This window comes from Lolium perenne, chromosome 6, assembly GCF_019359855.2.
Source record: "Lolium perenne isolate Kyuss_39 chromosome 6, Kyuss_2.0, whole genome shotgun sequence".
Taxonomy (NCBI): Eukaryota; Viridiplantae; Streptophyta; class Magnoliopsida; order Poales; family Poaceae; genus Lolium; species Lolium perenne.
Genome location: NC_067249.2, coordinates 77,108,860 through 77,122,015, shown reverse-complemented (window position 1 = coordinate 77,122,015; position 13,156 = coordinate 77,108,860). Strand labels below are relative to the sequence as shown.

General features: G+C 44.9%; 1 protein-coding gene and 1 long non-coding RNA gene across 4 annotated transcripts; both read left to right on the top strand.

Moving 5' to 3' along the window:
• Positions 1-2,308: 2,308 nt before the first annotated feature.
• LOC127307752 (uncharacterized) lies at positions 2,309-4,594 on the top strand. Its single transcript, XR_007855815.2, has 4 exons — positions 2,309-2,787; positions 3,046-3,146; positions 3,996-4,120; positions 4,228-4,594. It is a non-coding gene; the product is annotated as an uncharacterized lncRNA (long non-coding RNA).
• Positions 4,595-4,965: 371 nt separating this feature from the next.
• On the top strand, positions 4,966-9,670 carry LOC127307751 (beta-galactosidase 4). Of its 3 annotated transcripts, none has more exons than XM_051338511.2 (18): positions 4,967-5,366; positions 5,476-5,571; positions 5,689-5,801; positions 5,900-5,966; positions 6,161-6,253; positions 6,352-6,495; positions 6,613-6,701; positions 6,793-6,898; positions 6,985-7,072; positions 7,186-7,304; positions 7,394-7,558; positions 7,650-7,819; positions 7,905-8,032; positions 8,105-8,214; positions 8,289-8,399; positions 8,489-8,590; positions 8,725-8,930; positions 9,038-9,670. In XM_051338511.2, exons 1-18 carry the CDS (start codon positions 5,166-5,168, stop codon positions 9,144-9,146), a joined length of 2,217 nt encoding a protein of 738 aa, XP_051194471.1. In that variant the 5' UTR covers positions 4,967-5,165; the 3' UTR covers positions 9,147-9,670. The 3 variants fall into 3 exon arrangements, with proteins under 3 accessions (XP_051194470.1, XP_051194471.1, XP_051194472.1); XM_051338512.1 differs by having other exon boundaries at positions 4,969-5,366; positions 7,905-8,011; XM_051338510.2 differs by having other exon boundaries at positions 4,966-5,366; positions 7,905-8,214.
• The last annotated feature ends 3,486 nt before the right edge of the window (positions 9,671-13,156 follow it).

Sequence of the window (13,156 nt, the reverse complement as noted above, 5' to 3'; positions counted from 1 at the left end):
CATGTATCTCATTTTGTTCAATATTTTCTGCTATCTTATCATACTCAATGTAAAGCCGACACTGTATGTTGATCCAACATTATCTTTGAAAACAGCATTGGTGCCTTCGCTCCTTGCTGTACTGTGAATAAACGGGAAGAAGTCATTCTTGAAGAATACAGGTATAAACTTCTTTCTATTCTCCCACATTGTTTTCAAGTACTTAAGGTTGCCGACTTCGTATTTCTGTATCATTTCTTGCCATGATGCTTCAAACTCTGCCACTGTCAATGAGAAATGGATAGTGTCTTTGAATTCATTGTGTAGATTAGGTATTTTTCCAAAACTTCTTGGGTGCTTCTCTTCAGCTTTCTTTACAACATGAAAAAGGCAATTTCTGTGTACAGTGTGTATGAAAACCGCAGGAATTGCTCTTGCCATAGCTGCATCTTGATATGTTATAATTGTCTTTGGAGACTTTCCTCCCATGCATTTCAAGAAAGTTAGGAATAACCACTCAAATGTCTCTGCACTTTCATTCTGAAGGATGGCACAACCGAAAAGGCAGTTGTCACCATGTCCCGTTACTCCAACAAAAGGGGCAAACGGCATGTTGTATCTGTTGGTCTTGAATGTGGTGTCAAAACTGATACAATCACCATATAGCTCATACATTCTTCTAGATGTAGCATCACACCAGAAAATGTTCTCCACTGTATTTGTTTTCTTGTCCACTTTGAAATCATAGTAGAACCTTGGATCATCAGATTGTTTCTTCTTAAAATATTCAAGAGATTGCATCATGTCATTAAGCCTGCTCTCTTTTCTCATTGCAGTTCTTAAGTTGCTCACAAACTTTTTGGTATATGGAACAGCCCTGGAACAACCACCTCTCAAGTAAGTTAGTATTGCCATGATTTTTCTAGTCGGAAGCTTCACTGAATTAAATGTCCTTATGAAAAGCTTCTCTTCATTTGTCATGTGTTTATGTGACCTCAAAAATCTAGATTCTTCGGGCGGGCTCAACTCATGGTTGTGTTCCATATTCAGACTAGTTATCACCCATTTATCTCCTTTGAGAGTCACAATCATTTCAGCAAGACAACCTGTAATTTCCACATTGTTTCTTTTCCTCTTTTTAGGTTGATCTTTAGGTGGAACACCTGGCGGTGGTGAAGGCTTCAAAGGTTCAGTCTCTCCTTTCTCTTGCATTTTCTTCCTTTTAGTTTCTTGCCTCTTCAGATCTCTTTTTCTCTTCCTTTCTTCTTTAGTTTCTTCATCCAAAACTTTCCCAGAGCGGTTGCATTTGAAAGTATACCTAGTTGCTTTATTATTCTTTCTGCAATGATAGTTTCCTGCTATTTTAGCTGAAAACCCAATTATCTCTGAGTAAGTGTTGTAGAACTCAAAAGCAGCCTCATGTGTATCAAAAACCTGATCAATATGTGGTACATGGTGGCTACGCACTTCCTGACTGCATGTTTGAGCGGCCTTTAGACTTTCATTCTCAAGAAATATTTCGATATCTTCTTGAGACAATCCTTGTACAACATCTTCTCCCACTGACCTTACTTCACCATCACTTTCTTCTCCTTGTAATTCAACTGTGCTAGCAACATTTGGTTCCTCTCGATTATCAGGAATGTCAGGCTGAGAGCATTCTTGTTCCGCACCATCACTGTTGTCCGAGTTCTGACCTGACTGCAGGGGATTAACCCATGTATCATTGTATTTGTATGAACTATCCCCTTGAGCATCTGAATACTCATCTGGTTGGCCATTTCTCAAGTATGTGTCATTCAAACTGCAGGCATTACCTCCATGAGCATAATCTTGATCACTGTTATGAACATATTCACTTCTGCCAGTTATCATGAACATTTGATTCTGGAATTTCACAGTAAAGGACAATTAGATAAATATAATACGTGTTAAACATGAAATGTTTTTGTAGGTCTTGTTAAAATTGATCAACATTTTATTACCTCAGTACCCATTGGTCCAGTGAGCAAATCCATGAAACTACCTTCACCTTGCTGAAAATATGAAAACATCAGTTCAATCAATCTTTGAATTATTTTTTTCAATAATAGCAGAACATATAGAACTTTTTGTTTGTGCATTAACCTGAGAAAGTTGCATCGATTCAATGCTCTGCATCATTTGAGAGTATGTCATGCCACTGGCTTGTGATGGGTTCAGCTGCATTTTCAATGTTAATATCAGATATATACAATCAGATATATACTACTTTCATTTCTTCATAATTTTAGATTCTACACTCACTGCATTTTCTTGGGTATCTATGCTTGCAGGCTGTAGGTCTAAGTGACAGGGCGGAGGAACCTGCAGAAAGGACAAACATTTGTCATTCAAAATGTCAGCTACAGGAATAGAAGTTAAGTTAACTATAGTGTAGTCCCTATGATCATATAAAATAAAAATTCTTCAATACTGCCTATGTGTTCACTTTTTTAAGTGCAAACCAACTGTGTAGACTGTACATGCAAATCGAAAGATTTCCTTTTGAGTTTATATTGCATTTTTACCTGTGTACACTCTACATGTTGTTGATCTTCAAAGAATTCAACCTGAATAAAAGCAAAACATGTTGAATTGTTTCAAAAAATAGATTCAGACAAATAGATTCAAGAATGTAAAAGTGTTACTGAAACTAGTCAGAGAACTAAAGTTTGACTTATCTTGTTACCTGTGGATCAGATGAAGATGATACAATAGAATTGCTAAAGAGAAGCTGCTCTGAATATGTTGATGATTGGTCGAAATTCCAAGGTTGCCCATGCAAAGGTGTGTAAGATGAAACCTACATTTTTAATATCGTTTTTAAATTGTCAATTTGTTTCTACAGCATACTTATAGAAAATTGCAACTTCTGCCATATGTCAACAAAAGGATTACCTGACTTTTGCCTTTGAGGAATGAACCATATGATGCATATATACTTGCCTCTTTAACTGCTCTTGCATTTCCTACAAATTTGTGAAAATCTGTTATTTTTTTCGTGTTTGTATATGATTCATATATTCTTGCCTATTCAAACTGCAGGCATTTCCCACAAAAGCACTGGCCTGATGGCCATCAATTACCGCTACTCAAGCTTCTTATGCAGCAGCATGTCGATTTTTTAGCAGCTGCTGTTCTGCTAAGTAAGTACACTTTGTAGTCATAAGAAATGTTATCCTAACTGTACTACACTAACACTCACAAGAGAAGTTAGAGCTGTAGACTAAAATCAGGGTTGAGCTGTAGACTAAAATCTGGATCGGAAAGAGTATGTATTTTGGTTTACATGTTGTAGCATGCATTTTGTTTTGCCTTTTCACTGTCAAAATTTTGTGGTTGAATCTGTGTAGTTCCGAGTCAGATTGTTGATGCTAATTTGTTTTTTCACCACAACCCAATTCCTTGCAAAGTTATGAATTAAACCCCTTGTATCCGTCTATCTGGTGCAGTGATTAGCTAACAGGCTCGAGAATGATTAACTTTTTCTGGTTTTCCATGTCTGAAATAGCATGTACAACTGTAATTGAATAATTTAATACAAAGATTGATATTCAAATTTTTAGAAAATGAGTACGACAATGCTTAACATTTGATCAAAGATAGGATGCATATTAGTGTCAATTCCGATTTGTCACTTTGGTCATGTGCAGATAGTAGTTAAGGAGAGCAGACACATATATGTGCACTGCAAACTGTTCCCTTTTGTTTCAGGAGAGCTGTAGACTAAAATCAGGGTTGTACTGCATGCCAATATCGCTGTTTTTGCCTTGTTCTAGCTGTTTTATCATAGCATTATATATGTTCTAACAGTAGAGTTCCACCTGTGTAGACTGTTCATGCGAATCGGAAGTTTTTCTCTTTTCTGTTTATAGTGCATTTTACCTGTATACATTGACCTGTGTTAGCTGTAGTTAACTTAACTTCTATTTCTTGGAATCTAATCCTTTTTCTTTTGAACTGCTACTCAATTGGAATCAATTTTTTCAACACAGGAACAACAAATTGAGAAGAGGACATGATTTTTTCTGATGCACAAGGTGCAGTACAGATCTGGGAGAAAATTTTCAACAGAGATTGAGGAGGAAAAATTGTTGGATTTCGAGCAGATCATACCTGGGTAAGATCCTGATCCATTCTCCATCTTCTTGAGATCCTTTTCGGCCTGGACGTTTTTGGGGAAGAATTTTGCTAAGCCTTACTGGGATTTCTTCTCCCCATGGCCAGCAAGGTCTCGACGGGAGGAAGGAGACGATGCCTCGATCTGATCTCTGCCTGTCCTTCTTTTTCTTGCGCAAGGGGTATAGCTATGACTTGGTCAGCCCACATGAGCCCAGCCAGCAACATAATTGCACGAGACAGGTGACTTGGTCAAAATCAAACAAAAGCCCAGAAAGATACTTTGTGCATCAGGTGACAGGCAGAAAGACATGGGCCAGAAAGCAATCAGGTGACAGGCAGGAATCAACATGGGCCAGAAAGCAATCAGGTGACACAGCAGAAAGACACGAGACAGAAGGAAACGACCAGCGATCGATGGTTTTCTGGGCGTCGACTGAGACTTAAAATTTTCTCAGTCGACTGAGACCCAGGCACTCCCATAAATTTTTATGTCCATTTACATCGTGGCCCGCTGGAGATGACCTAGGCCCACAAGTCACCCTAGTAAGCTTTAGTGGTGCTCACACTGAAGCTTTCCACACAAACCTCGCGCATACGGCGAAGTGCCGTCCCCTCTGCTCATCTCCCCAACAGTCCCCACCGCGCGCCCACTCCCGTGCAAGTGCAACCCTTGCGCCGCGTCCTCTCGTGCTCGCTTGCACGGAAACTAGCAACCATCCAAAAGCACGCGGCGGCAAAGCAAAATCATCATCAAGGAAACCGTAAGAAACAGTTTAAAAAGTAACGTCCGCAAAAGGAGAGAGAGAGAGAGGTTTTGTACGCTCCCGGCGCCATTGCCAGTTGCCAACCTCGGTTAAAACTCCCCCGGGGCCCTTTCTCCCTTCCCCAACGCTCTTCCCATTGCCATCACTGCCACGGTGCCGCTCCGCTCCAAGAAGCGCAGTTCACTGCCCACACTCGCTCATCCCCCCAAGCTCTGCAGCAGCAGAGCGCAGGCAAGAAGGCACGCAAAGAGAGTGCGATTTCTTGCACTGGAGCGGCGTATGGCCCCAAGGAAGGCCATTGCGCCGCCCCTTCTCGTCGCCGGCGGCGGTCGCCTGCTGCTCGCCGCCTTCGTGGCGCTCTCCCTCGCCGCATCCGCGGCCAATGCCGCCGTCTCCTACGACCACCGCTCCCTCGTCATCAACGGCCGCCGCCGCATCCTCATCTCCGGCTCCATCCACTACCCAAGAAGCACACCCGAGGTACACGCGCTCGCCTTCAGCCGCCTCTGCTTTCCGCACCCAATGTCAGGTTGCTCTGATCCTCGTGTTGTTTGGTCCGTGACCCCGTCCGCCTGCGCTCCTCCTCCAGATGTGGCCGGGGCTCATCCAGAAGGCCAAGGACGGCGGCCTCGACGTCATCCAGACCTATGTCTTCTGGAACGGACACGAGCCGGTCAAGGGCCAGGTATTCTTCTACTTCTCCCGGCTCTCGCCCTGCTTGCATTCCCTTTCTGTTGCTGCCGCCACCACGAGTCCATGGCCGGCGAGCTGACCCGGTTTCTTGGATGAACTTGCTGCGCAGTACTACTTCAGCGACCGCTACGACCTGGTCCGGTTCGTCAAGCTGGCCAAGCAGGCCGGCCTCTACGTCCACCTCCGCATCGGCCCCTATGTCTGCGCCGAGTGGAACTTTGGGTACATACTAAACATTGTCTAATCCTCCTAGATTCTCTGGCGGTTTTGGGACTAGTCATGCTGACGAATTCTTGTTTTTTTTTCTTTGTCTTTTCCAGTGGATTTCCTGTTTGGCTCAAGTATGTGCCTGGCATCAGCTTCAGGACTGACAATGGCCCGTTCAAGGTGGTGTCTCACCCCAAAAAAACACTTTTGAAGGATCTCTTCCATTTTCCACACATTGTCTCTAATCTCATCTAAATAAAACTATGCTGAGAAATTACGAGTCTTCACGAAGCAACAGTGATCAAAAGAAATTGGGTCTGATTTTACTCCCGGAGAAATTTTCTCTAATTTGGTTGTCTTTTGGGACATTGTAGGCTGAGATGCAGAGGTTTGTCGAGAAGATCGTATCGATGATGAAATCCGAGAAGCTGTTCGAATGGCAGGGTGGTCCGATCATCATGGCTCAGGTGAGGAAGTTGGTCCTGGAAGACAGCTCTTGATCAATGGCATTGCAGATAAAGATTGGACTAAGAACTGAGGGAATCTCTGACCAATGCTCATGCAGGTGGAGAACGAGTTCGGGCCGATGGAGTCTGTCGGGGGCAGCGGTGCCAAGCCGTACGCGAATTGGGCTGCCAAGATGGCTGTCGCGACCAACACCGGTGTGCCGTGGGTGATGTGCAAACAGGACGACGCGCCGGACCCCGTGGTACATAGATAGTGTACTTGGTGGTGTGGCTGGTGTAGAGTAAATGAGTTGGTAATCCTTTATGTGGATCACTTTTCAATTTAGTTCTTACCTATTTCTGGCTCTCAATCATCGCAGATTAACACTTGCAATGGCTTCTACTGCGATTACTTCACCCCAAATAATAAAAACAAGCCGACCATGTGGACAGAGGCCTGGACCGGGTGGTAAGTTCCCTTGATCTTACTCTTAGCTCAGTTCATACCAATCTGAATGCAATATTCCAATTACATTTTGCAATTTTCAATCTACCTGAAGGTTTACGTCATTCGGAGGGGCAGTGCCTCACCGGCCAGTTGAGGATATGGCCTTCGCCGTGGCAAGGTTCATACAGAAAGGAGGCTCCTTCGTGAACTATTACATGGTGAGAAAGGCAGTGTGGTCATGCCAGCATTGCCGTTGCAGTGAATGCTTCTACTTGCTCTGACCACATTTACATGCACCGTGTAGTACCATGGAGGAACCAACTTTGGACGCACGGCAGGCGGTCCCTTCATCGCAACCAGCTATGATTATGATGCCCCCATTGACGAATTTGGTATGCAATGACTGCCACATTTGACAAACTTGAATTCCTGCGTGCATTTTTATCTTCTATTTGACTGGCATAGATTGAGAACATCTAACAAAATCTGACATTGTACATCTCAGGTTTGCTTAGGCAGCCAAAATGGGGTCACTTGAGGGACCTGCACAAGGCCATCAAGCAGGCTGAGCCTGTGCTGGTTTCTGGCGATCCAACGATCCAGAAGCTGGGGAACTACGAGAAGGTTAAACTATCTATGAACATAAACAATCTGATAACTGCCTTGAAATACCAAAATCATCAACAGATGTTCATCCATCACTATCTGTTCAGGCCTATGTCTACAAGTCAAAGAATGGAGCTTGTGCTGCATTCCTTTCAAACTACCACATGAATTCTGCCGTGAAAGTCAGGTTCAATGGCAGGCACTATGACCTCCCTGCTTGGTCCATCAGCATCCTCCCGGATTGCAAAACTGCGGTTTTCAACACTGCCACGGTGAGAGGAACCCTGAATTGTAAATCTTGTTGCAAACTAGGCAGGAGGAGCTTATATCTGGGTCTAATGAGGAAATGTGATAATTGTGTAGGTGAAAGGACCAACACTGCTGCCAAAGATGCATCCGGTGGTACGGTTCGCTTGGCAGTCTTACAACGAGGACACAAACTCACTGGATGACAGCGCGTTCACCAAGGATGGCCTGGTTGAGCAGCTGAGCATGACATGGGACAAGTCGGACTACCTGTGGTACACCACACAGTGAGTGACCGGCCATGATAATCGATATCACTTGTATCTGAAACCGTTTGAATGTTCCTGAACTCTTGTTTAAAACTTGTTGCAGCGTTAACATTGGTCCCAATGAGCTCCCGAAGAATGGCCAGTGGCCTCAGCTCACCATCATGTCAGCTGGCCACTCGATGCAGATTTTCGTCAATGGACAATCATATGGTACTAGTACCCTCCCAAGAGGTACATTGCAGTGCCGGTCACATCAAGATCCAGAAAATGTAACGACCTTCCATGATCGTGTTTATGTTGCAGGTTCTGTTTACGGCGGTTACGAGAACCCGAAGCTGACATATGATGGACATGTGAAGATATGGCAAGGGAGCAACAAGATCTCGATCCTGAGTTCAGCAGTTGGGCTTCCTGTAAGTTGACCACCGCCCAGTTTAATTATGCCATTTGAAACTGCTTGTAACGCTGGCACATGTTCTGGCTGTAGAATGTCGGAAACCATTTCGAGAGGTGGAACGTCGGCGTGCTCGGACCGGTGACCCTCTCGGGGCTAAACGGGGGAAAGAGAGACCTGAGCCATCAGAAATGGACATATCAGGTAGTACATTCAGGACTCCCTAAGATAGAACTTTCTCCTTTGCTCAAGTTCATCCAGAATTGTCCCTGACTTCGATCATCGACGCACAGGTTGGCCTGAAAGGAGAATCGCTGGGGCTCCACACCGAGGCCGGAAGCTCTGCCGTCGAGTGGGGCGGTCCTGGTAACAAGCAGCCACTGACTTGGCACAAGGTGAGTGTGGAGTGCTAAGAAACTGTTAGCAGTAACAGCAACAATACACTGTAGCGTGTCAAGAAAAATTGCTGCATTGCACATTGAACTGAAACGTCGCTGAATTCTTGGTGATCATGATGAACCACCACCAGGCATTGTTCAACGCGCCGGCGGGGAGCGACCCGGTGGCGCTGGACATGGGGAGCATGGGCAAAGGGCAGATTTGGGTGAACGGCCACAACGTCGGCCGGTACTGGTCCTACAAGGCCCCCTCCGGCGGCTGCGGCGGGTGCAGCTACGCCGGGACGTACCGCGAGGGCAAGTGCCGCTCCAGCTGCGGCGAGCCGTCCCAGAGATGGTAAGTTCAGACACCGTTTACGTAGCAAGTCGAATGAGCAAACTGAATCTGTGTGCACGATCTGGCAACATTTCCCTTACGACGACGAGGGAAATTCTCCTGTGCAGGTACCACGTGCCGCGGTCGTGGCTGAAGCCTGGCGGCAACCTGCTGGTGGTGCTGGAGGAGTACGGCGGCGACCTCGCCGGCGTCGCCCTGGCCACGAGAACTACATGATCGAGCGACTATACAATTCAGAAAAGATATCATGCTGATTGATTCATTTCATACAACTACAATGCTGCCGTGAACATGTGACCATTGTTCACGCGGTGCTCGCCGACGGTATTTTACACACAATACGCTGTACACGCACAGACTGTGCTACAGATGTGGTAGTAGAGGTAGAGAGGGGATCCAGCCAGGGATGGTACTTATTATTGCAGAGGGCAGCGGAGGTCGTTGGTTGGTTGTGGCCATCAGTGCGGCTGCAAGAAGACGGCAGGCACATGTGCAGTGTGCTTGCAATCAATCAGGCAGCAAGCCAGCCAGTTCTTTTGTTTGTTCACGTGACCAGGAAATACTTACTATAGCTACTGCTCCACCATAGTAGATCAGGTATTTAATTGTTTGTCACTGCTCGTGACAGCTTTCCTGTACTGCTGCATTTGCAACATTTGGGTTGCAGATGTGGTCAGATCACTAGATCCATGTATTTTGATTCTTTAAGGGAATAATATCTCTCGTTAGTTCCTGCTCCATTCTTGATTCTTGATCCATGTGAGTAACTTTGGTTTAGGGAATCTTTGTATTGGAGGAGTTTTATAATAATTTTGGAAGATTTTAACTTATTGGAGTTTTTCCTGTGAAAGTCATTTGGATCATAGGATTAAGGCCATCACTCCTTTGATTCATAGGATAGAATGAGTAGGAATATGATATATTTTTTAATCCTATGGGAAGAGGAATCCTTTTTGATTGTAGTGAAAGAATTTTTCAAGATGTCTAACCTCATGCTATTTTCTATGAAATTTAAACTTCATTTGGGGTTATTTCTTCTGAAAGCCATTTGGGTCATAGGATTAAGGCCATCACTCCTTTGATTCATAGGATAGAAAAATAGTAGAAATAGGATATCTTTTTAAATTCTATGGGAAAAGGGATTCCTTTTAATTCTAGTCCAAGATTTTTTCATGATGTCTAACCTCATGAATTTTTTTTTCATGAATTTTGAATTTCATTTGGGATCATGTGAAGCAAATGGCTTTCCAAGGGAAATTTTCATAGGATTTTAATCCTACAAAAAACTGTTGAGAATCCTATAAGTGTGAGCCCCAAATTTAGATGGATCCATTTTCTATGCCCCCATTCCGCAGGAATCTCAACATGAACTCAAACCTCTTCTTTTTTAGACTCTACTTGAATTAGACCAGCTTACGGTTGTTCCTAAAGCTTCGATAGTGTTGGAAACCACATATTTGGATGAGCAAGAACCGATTGCCACATCAGATTGTCACCTTCTATCCCATCTAGTTGGTGAAGTGTTGGAAGTTGATTTGGATGATGATGGGCTTTACTTTGTACGGGCAAAAAGTATCCGGACGAAAATCCAAATCGTTTTCTAACAAAAAACAGCTTAAGAGGTCTAGGTTAGTCAAATCTCCTATTGTTTCCTAGTGAATGGCATGTTTGAAAAAGCAATGTAAGAAGTCTTAGTGCTTGGCTAAACATTTGCATTTTGCTGATTGTATTGACGAACATAATTTGGACTTTTTTGGCTATTTTCTGAGACTGGTTGATGAGATTTCTCAGTCTTTTAAACAGTATATCGGTAGGTTTAGACTTACGTGAATTTCTTGTCTGCCGCACGGGCGCTCCGGAGGTATCTTACTTGGCGTCAAAAATGACTCAATGGATGTGTTGGCAAATTCGCATGGAGAGTTTCACATTAAACTCCACGTACGAAACAAAGCTAACAATTTCATATGGAGTCTTGTTGTCGTGTATGGTGCTGCATAGGAGGGATCCAAGGCTGATTTTTGTCGCGAATTGGTGAACCTTGCAAAGGACAATCCATACCCAATCCTCATTGGGGGCAATTTTAGTTTGCTAATGTTCTCTTTTGAGAAGAGAGGGGTTGGTTTGATAAATCATTGTCCTTTCTTATTTAATGCGGTCATCGACAGCTTGGATCTTAGAGTTGTTACTATGATAGGGAGACAATTTTGTTGGGAAAATAATCTTCAAGAACCTACTTACGAGAAATTGGATGGAGTGCTCTACCACGTATTGTAGGTCTTCCAGACTCCCATCTTGTTGACGCGAATTTTTTTTAAATAATACGAATTTTTTATATAATTCCAGAAATAGCGCGCGATTTCAAAAAATTCCAAAAGTGTGACCCGGTCGGTCAGCAGCTGACCGATCGGTCACTAGTAGTCCGACTGGCAGTCGGCTGCTGCTGCTTGTCAGAGGGCAGAAGTAGTTGGTCGATAGCTGACCAATTGGTCAGCTACCGACCAATTGGTCAGCTACCGACCGACCACTGCATGGATTTTTAGGTTTATTATTGGCACTTCTCCCCCATTATTTTCTGGCCATATCTTCTCCCTCTCCCGTTCACACCGCCGTGTTTCCCTCCTGCCCTTGTCGCCACCCTTCCTGCCACTTCTTCCCGCCATTCCTTCCCGCCACCATCTCCCGCCACCATCTCCCGCTATATTTTCTCGCCACGCTCTCGGATTTTTTCCTATAAAAGCAGGCATCGACACTCATAGCAGCAGAAGTGCTACTATCTCTCTTTTTTTTCTGTTGGCTCACCCTTAGCCGTCATGAGTGTGTCGTGCTCTGACCAGGAGTTTAGGCCGGTGAAGGCGAAGGCTGCAAGTTTGCCCCCGGGTGTGACTGCGGAGCGGTGTTGGTGCGGCCGTCTTGCTAAGGTTAAGCAGGTGGAGGATTTCTCCGACCAGTTCGGCATGAAATTTTTTATGTGTGCGAGCTATGAGCATGTTCCACCCCGTAGTTCAGCTTCGTCGTCCACCAGGCCGCCGGTATGTTTCGACATAATTTTATGTAGGCATAAATTTATTTATGAATGTGATTTAATGTTACTATTTGTGTTGCAGTCTCCCCCTCCCCTATGCAAATGGTTTCACTGGATAGACACGGAGCAGCCAGATTGGGCGCGCCAGGAGGTTGAGGAGAAACACCGGCGTGCGTGGGCAACGTTCTTTGAGGAGGAGCGTAGAGAAAAGGTTCGTGCAAATGAAAAGGCAGAGCGAGAGAGGCGGATACGAAACTAAGGGCGGAACAAGCTCGTAATCGCGAGGTGAATCGAGAAGAGGATGGATGATGAGGCTGCACGTAGGTTTGCAGAGGAAGATGTGCGTAAGGAGGCTCGTGAAGCGGAGAGAAAGAGACTAAGGGAAAGAGCTGCTGAGGCGCAAGTGGCAGAAGAACGCGGCGACAAGTCTGGAAAATGGCCACGGTGGACGCAGGGAAAGTAGAGTGATGTGACCTACTGGCTATGTATCTTAATTTCAGTTATAGTTTGTCGTTGTATCTTAAATTCTGTTGTAGTGATAAGCCGTATTTTAAATTCAGCTGCAATGTATCTTAATTTCAGTTTTAGTACTAATGTGAAATGAATTTGCCGCAAAAATGTTGTGTCAGAAATTTTGGCTCGTTTGTTTCCCGCCAATTTTTCCCGCCCAATTTTTCCCGCTCAATCTTCCCGCCATTTATTCCCGCCCAAATCTGCCGCCACTTTTTCCCGCCTAATTTTTCCCGCTCACATCTTCCCGGCGGCCTGGTGGACGACGAAGCTGAACTACAGGGTGGATCATGCTCATAGCTCGCACACATGAAAAATTTCATGCCGAACGAATCGGAGAAATCCTCCACCTGCTTAACCTTAGCAAGACGGCCGCACCAACACCGCTCCGCAGTCACACCCGGGGGCAAACTTGCAGCCTTCGCCTTCACCGGCCTTAACTCCTGGTCAGAGCACGGCACACTCATGATGGCTAAGGGTGAGCCAACAGAAAAAATAGAGAGATAGAAGCACTTGTGCAGCGATGAGTGTCGATGCCTGCTTTTATAGGGAAAAATCCGAGAGCGTGGCGGGAAAATATAGCGAGAGATGGTGGCGGGATAAATTTGGTGGGAGATGGTGGCGGGATAAATTTGGCGGGAGATGGTGGCGGGAAGAAGTGGCGGGAAGGGTGGCGGGATAAATTTGGCGGGAG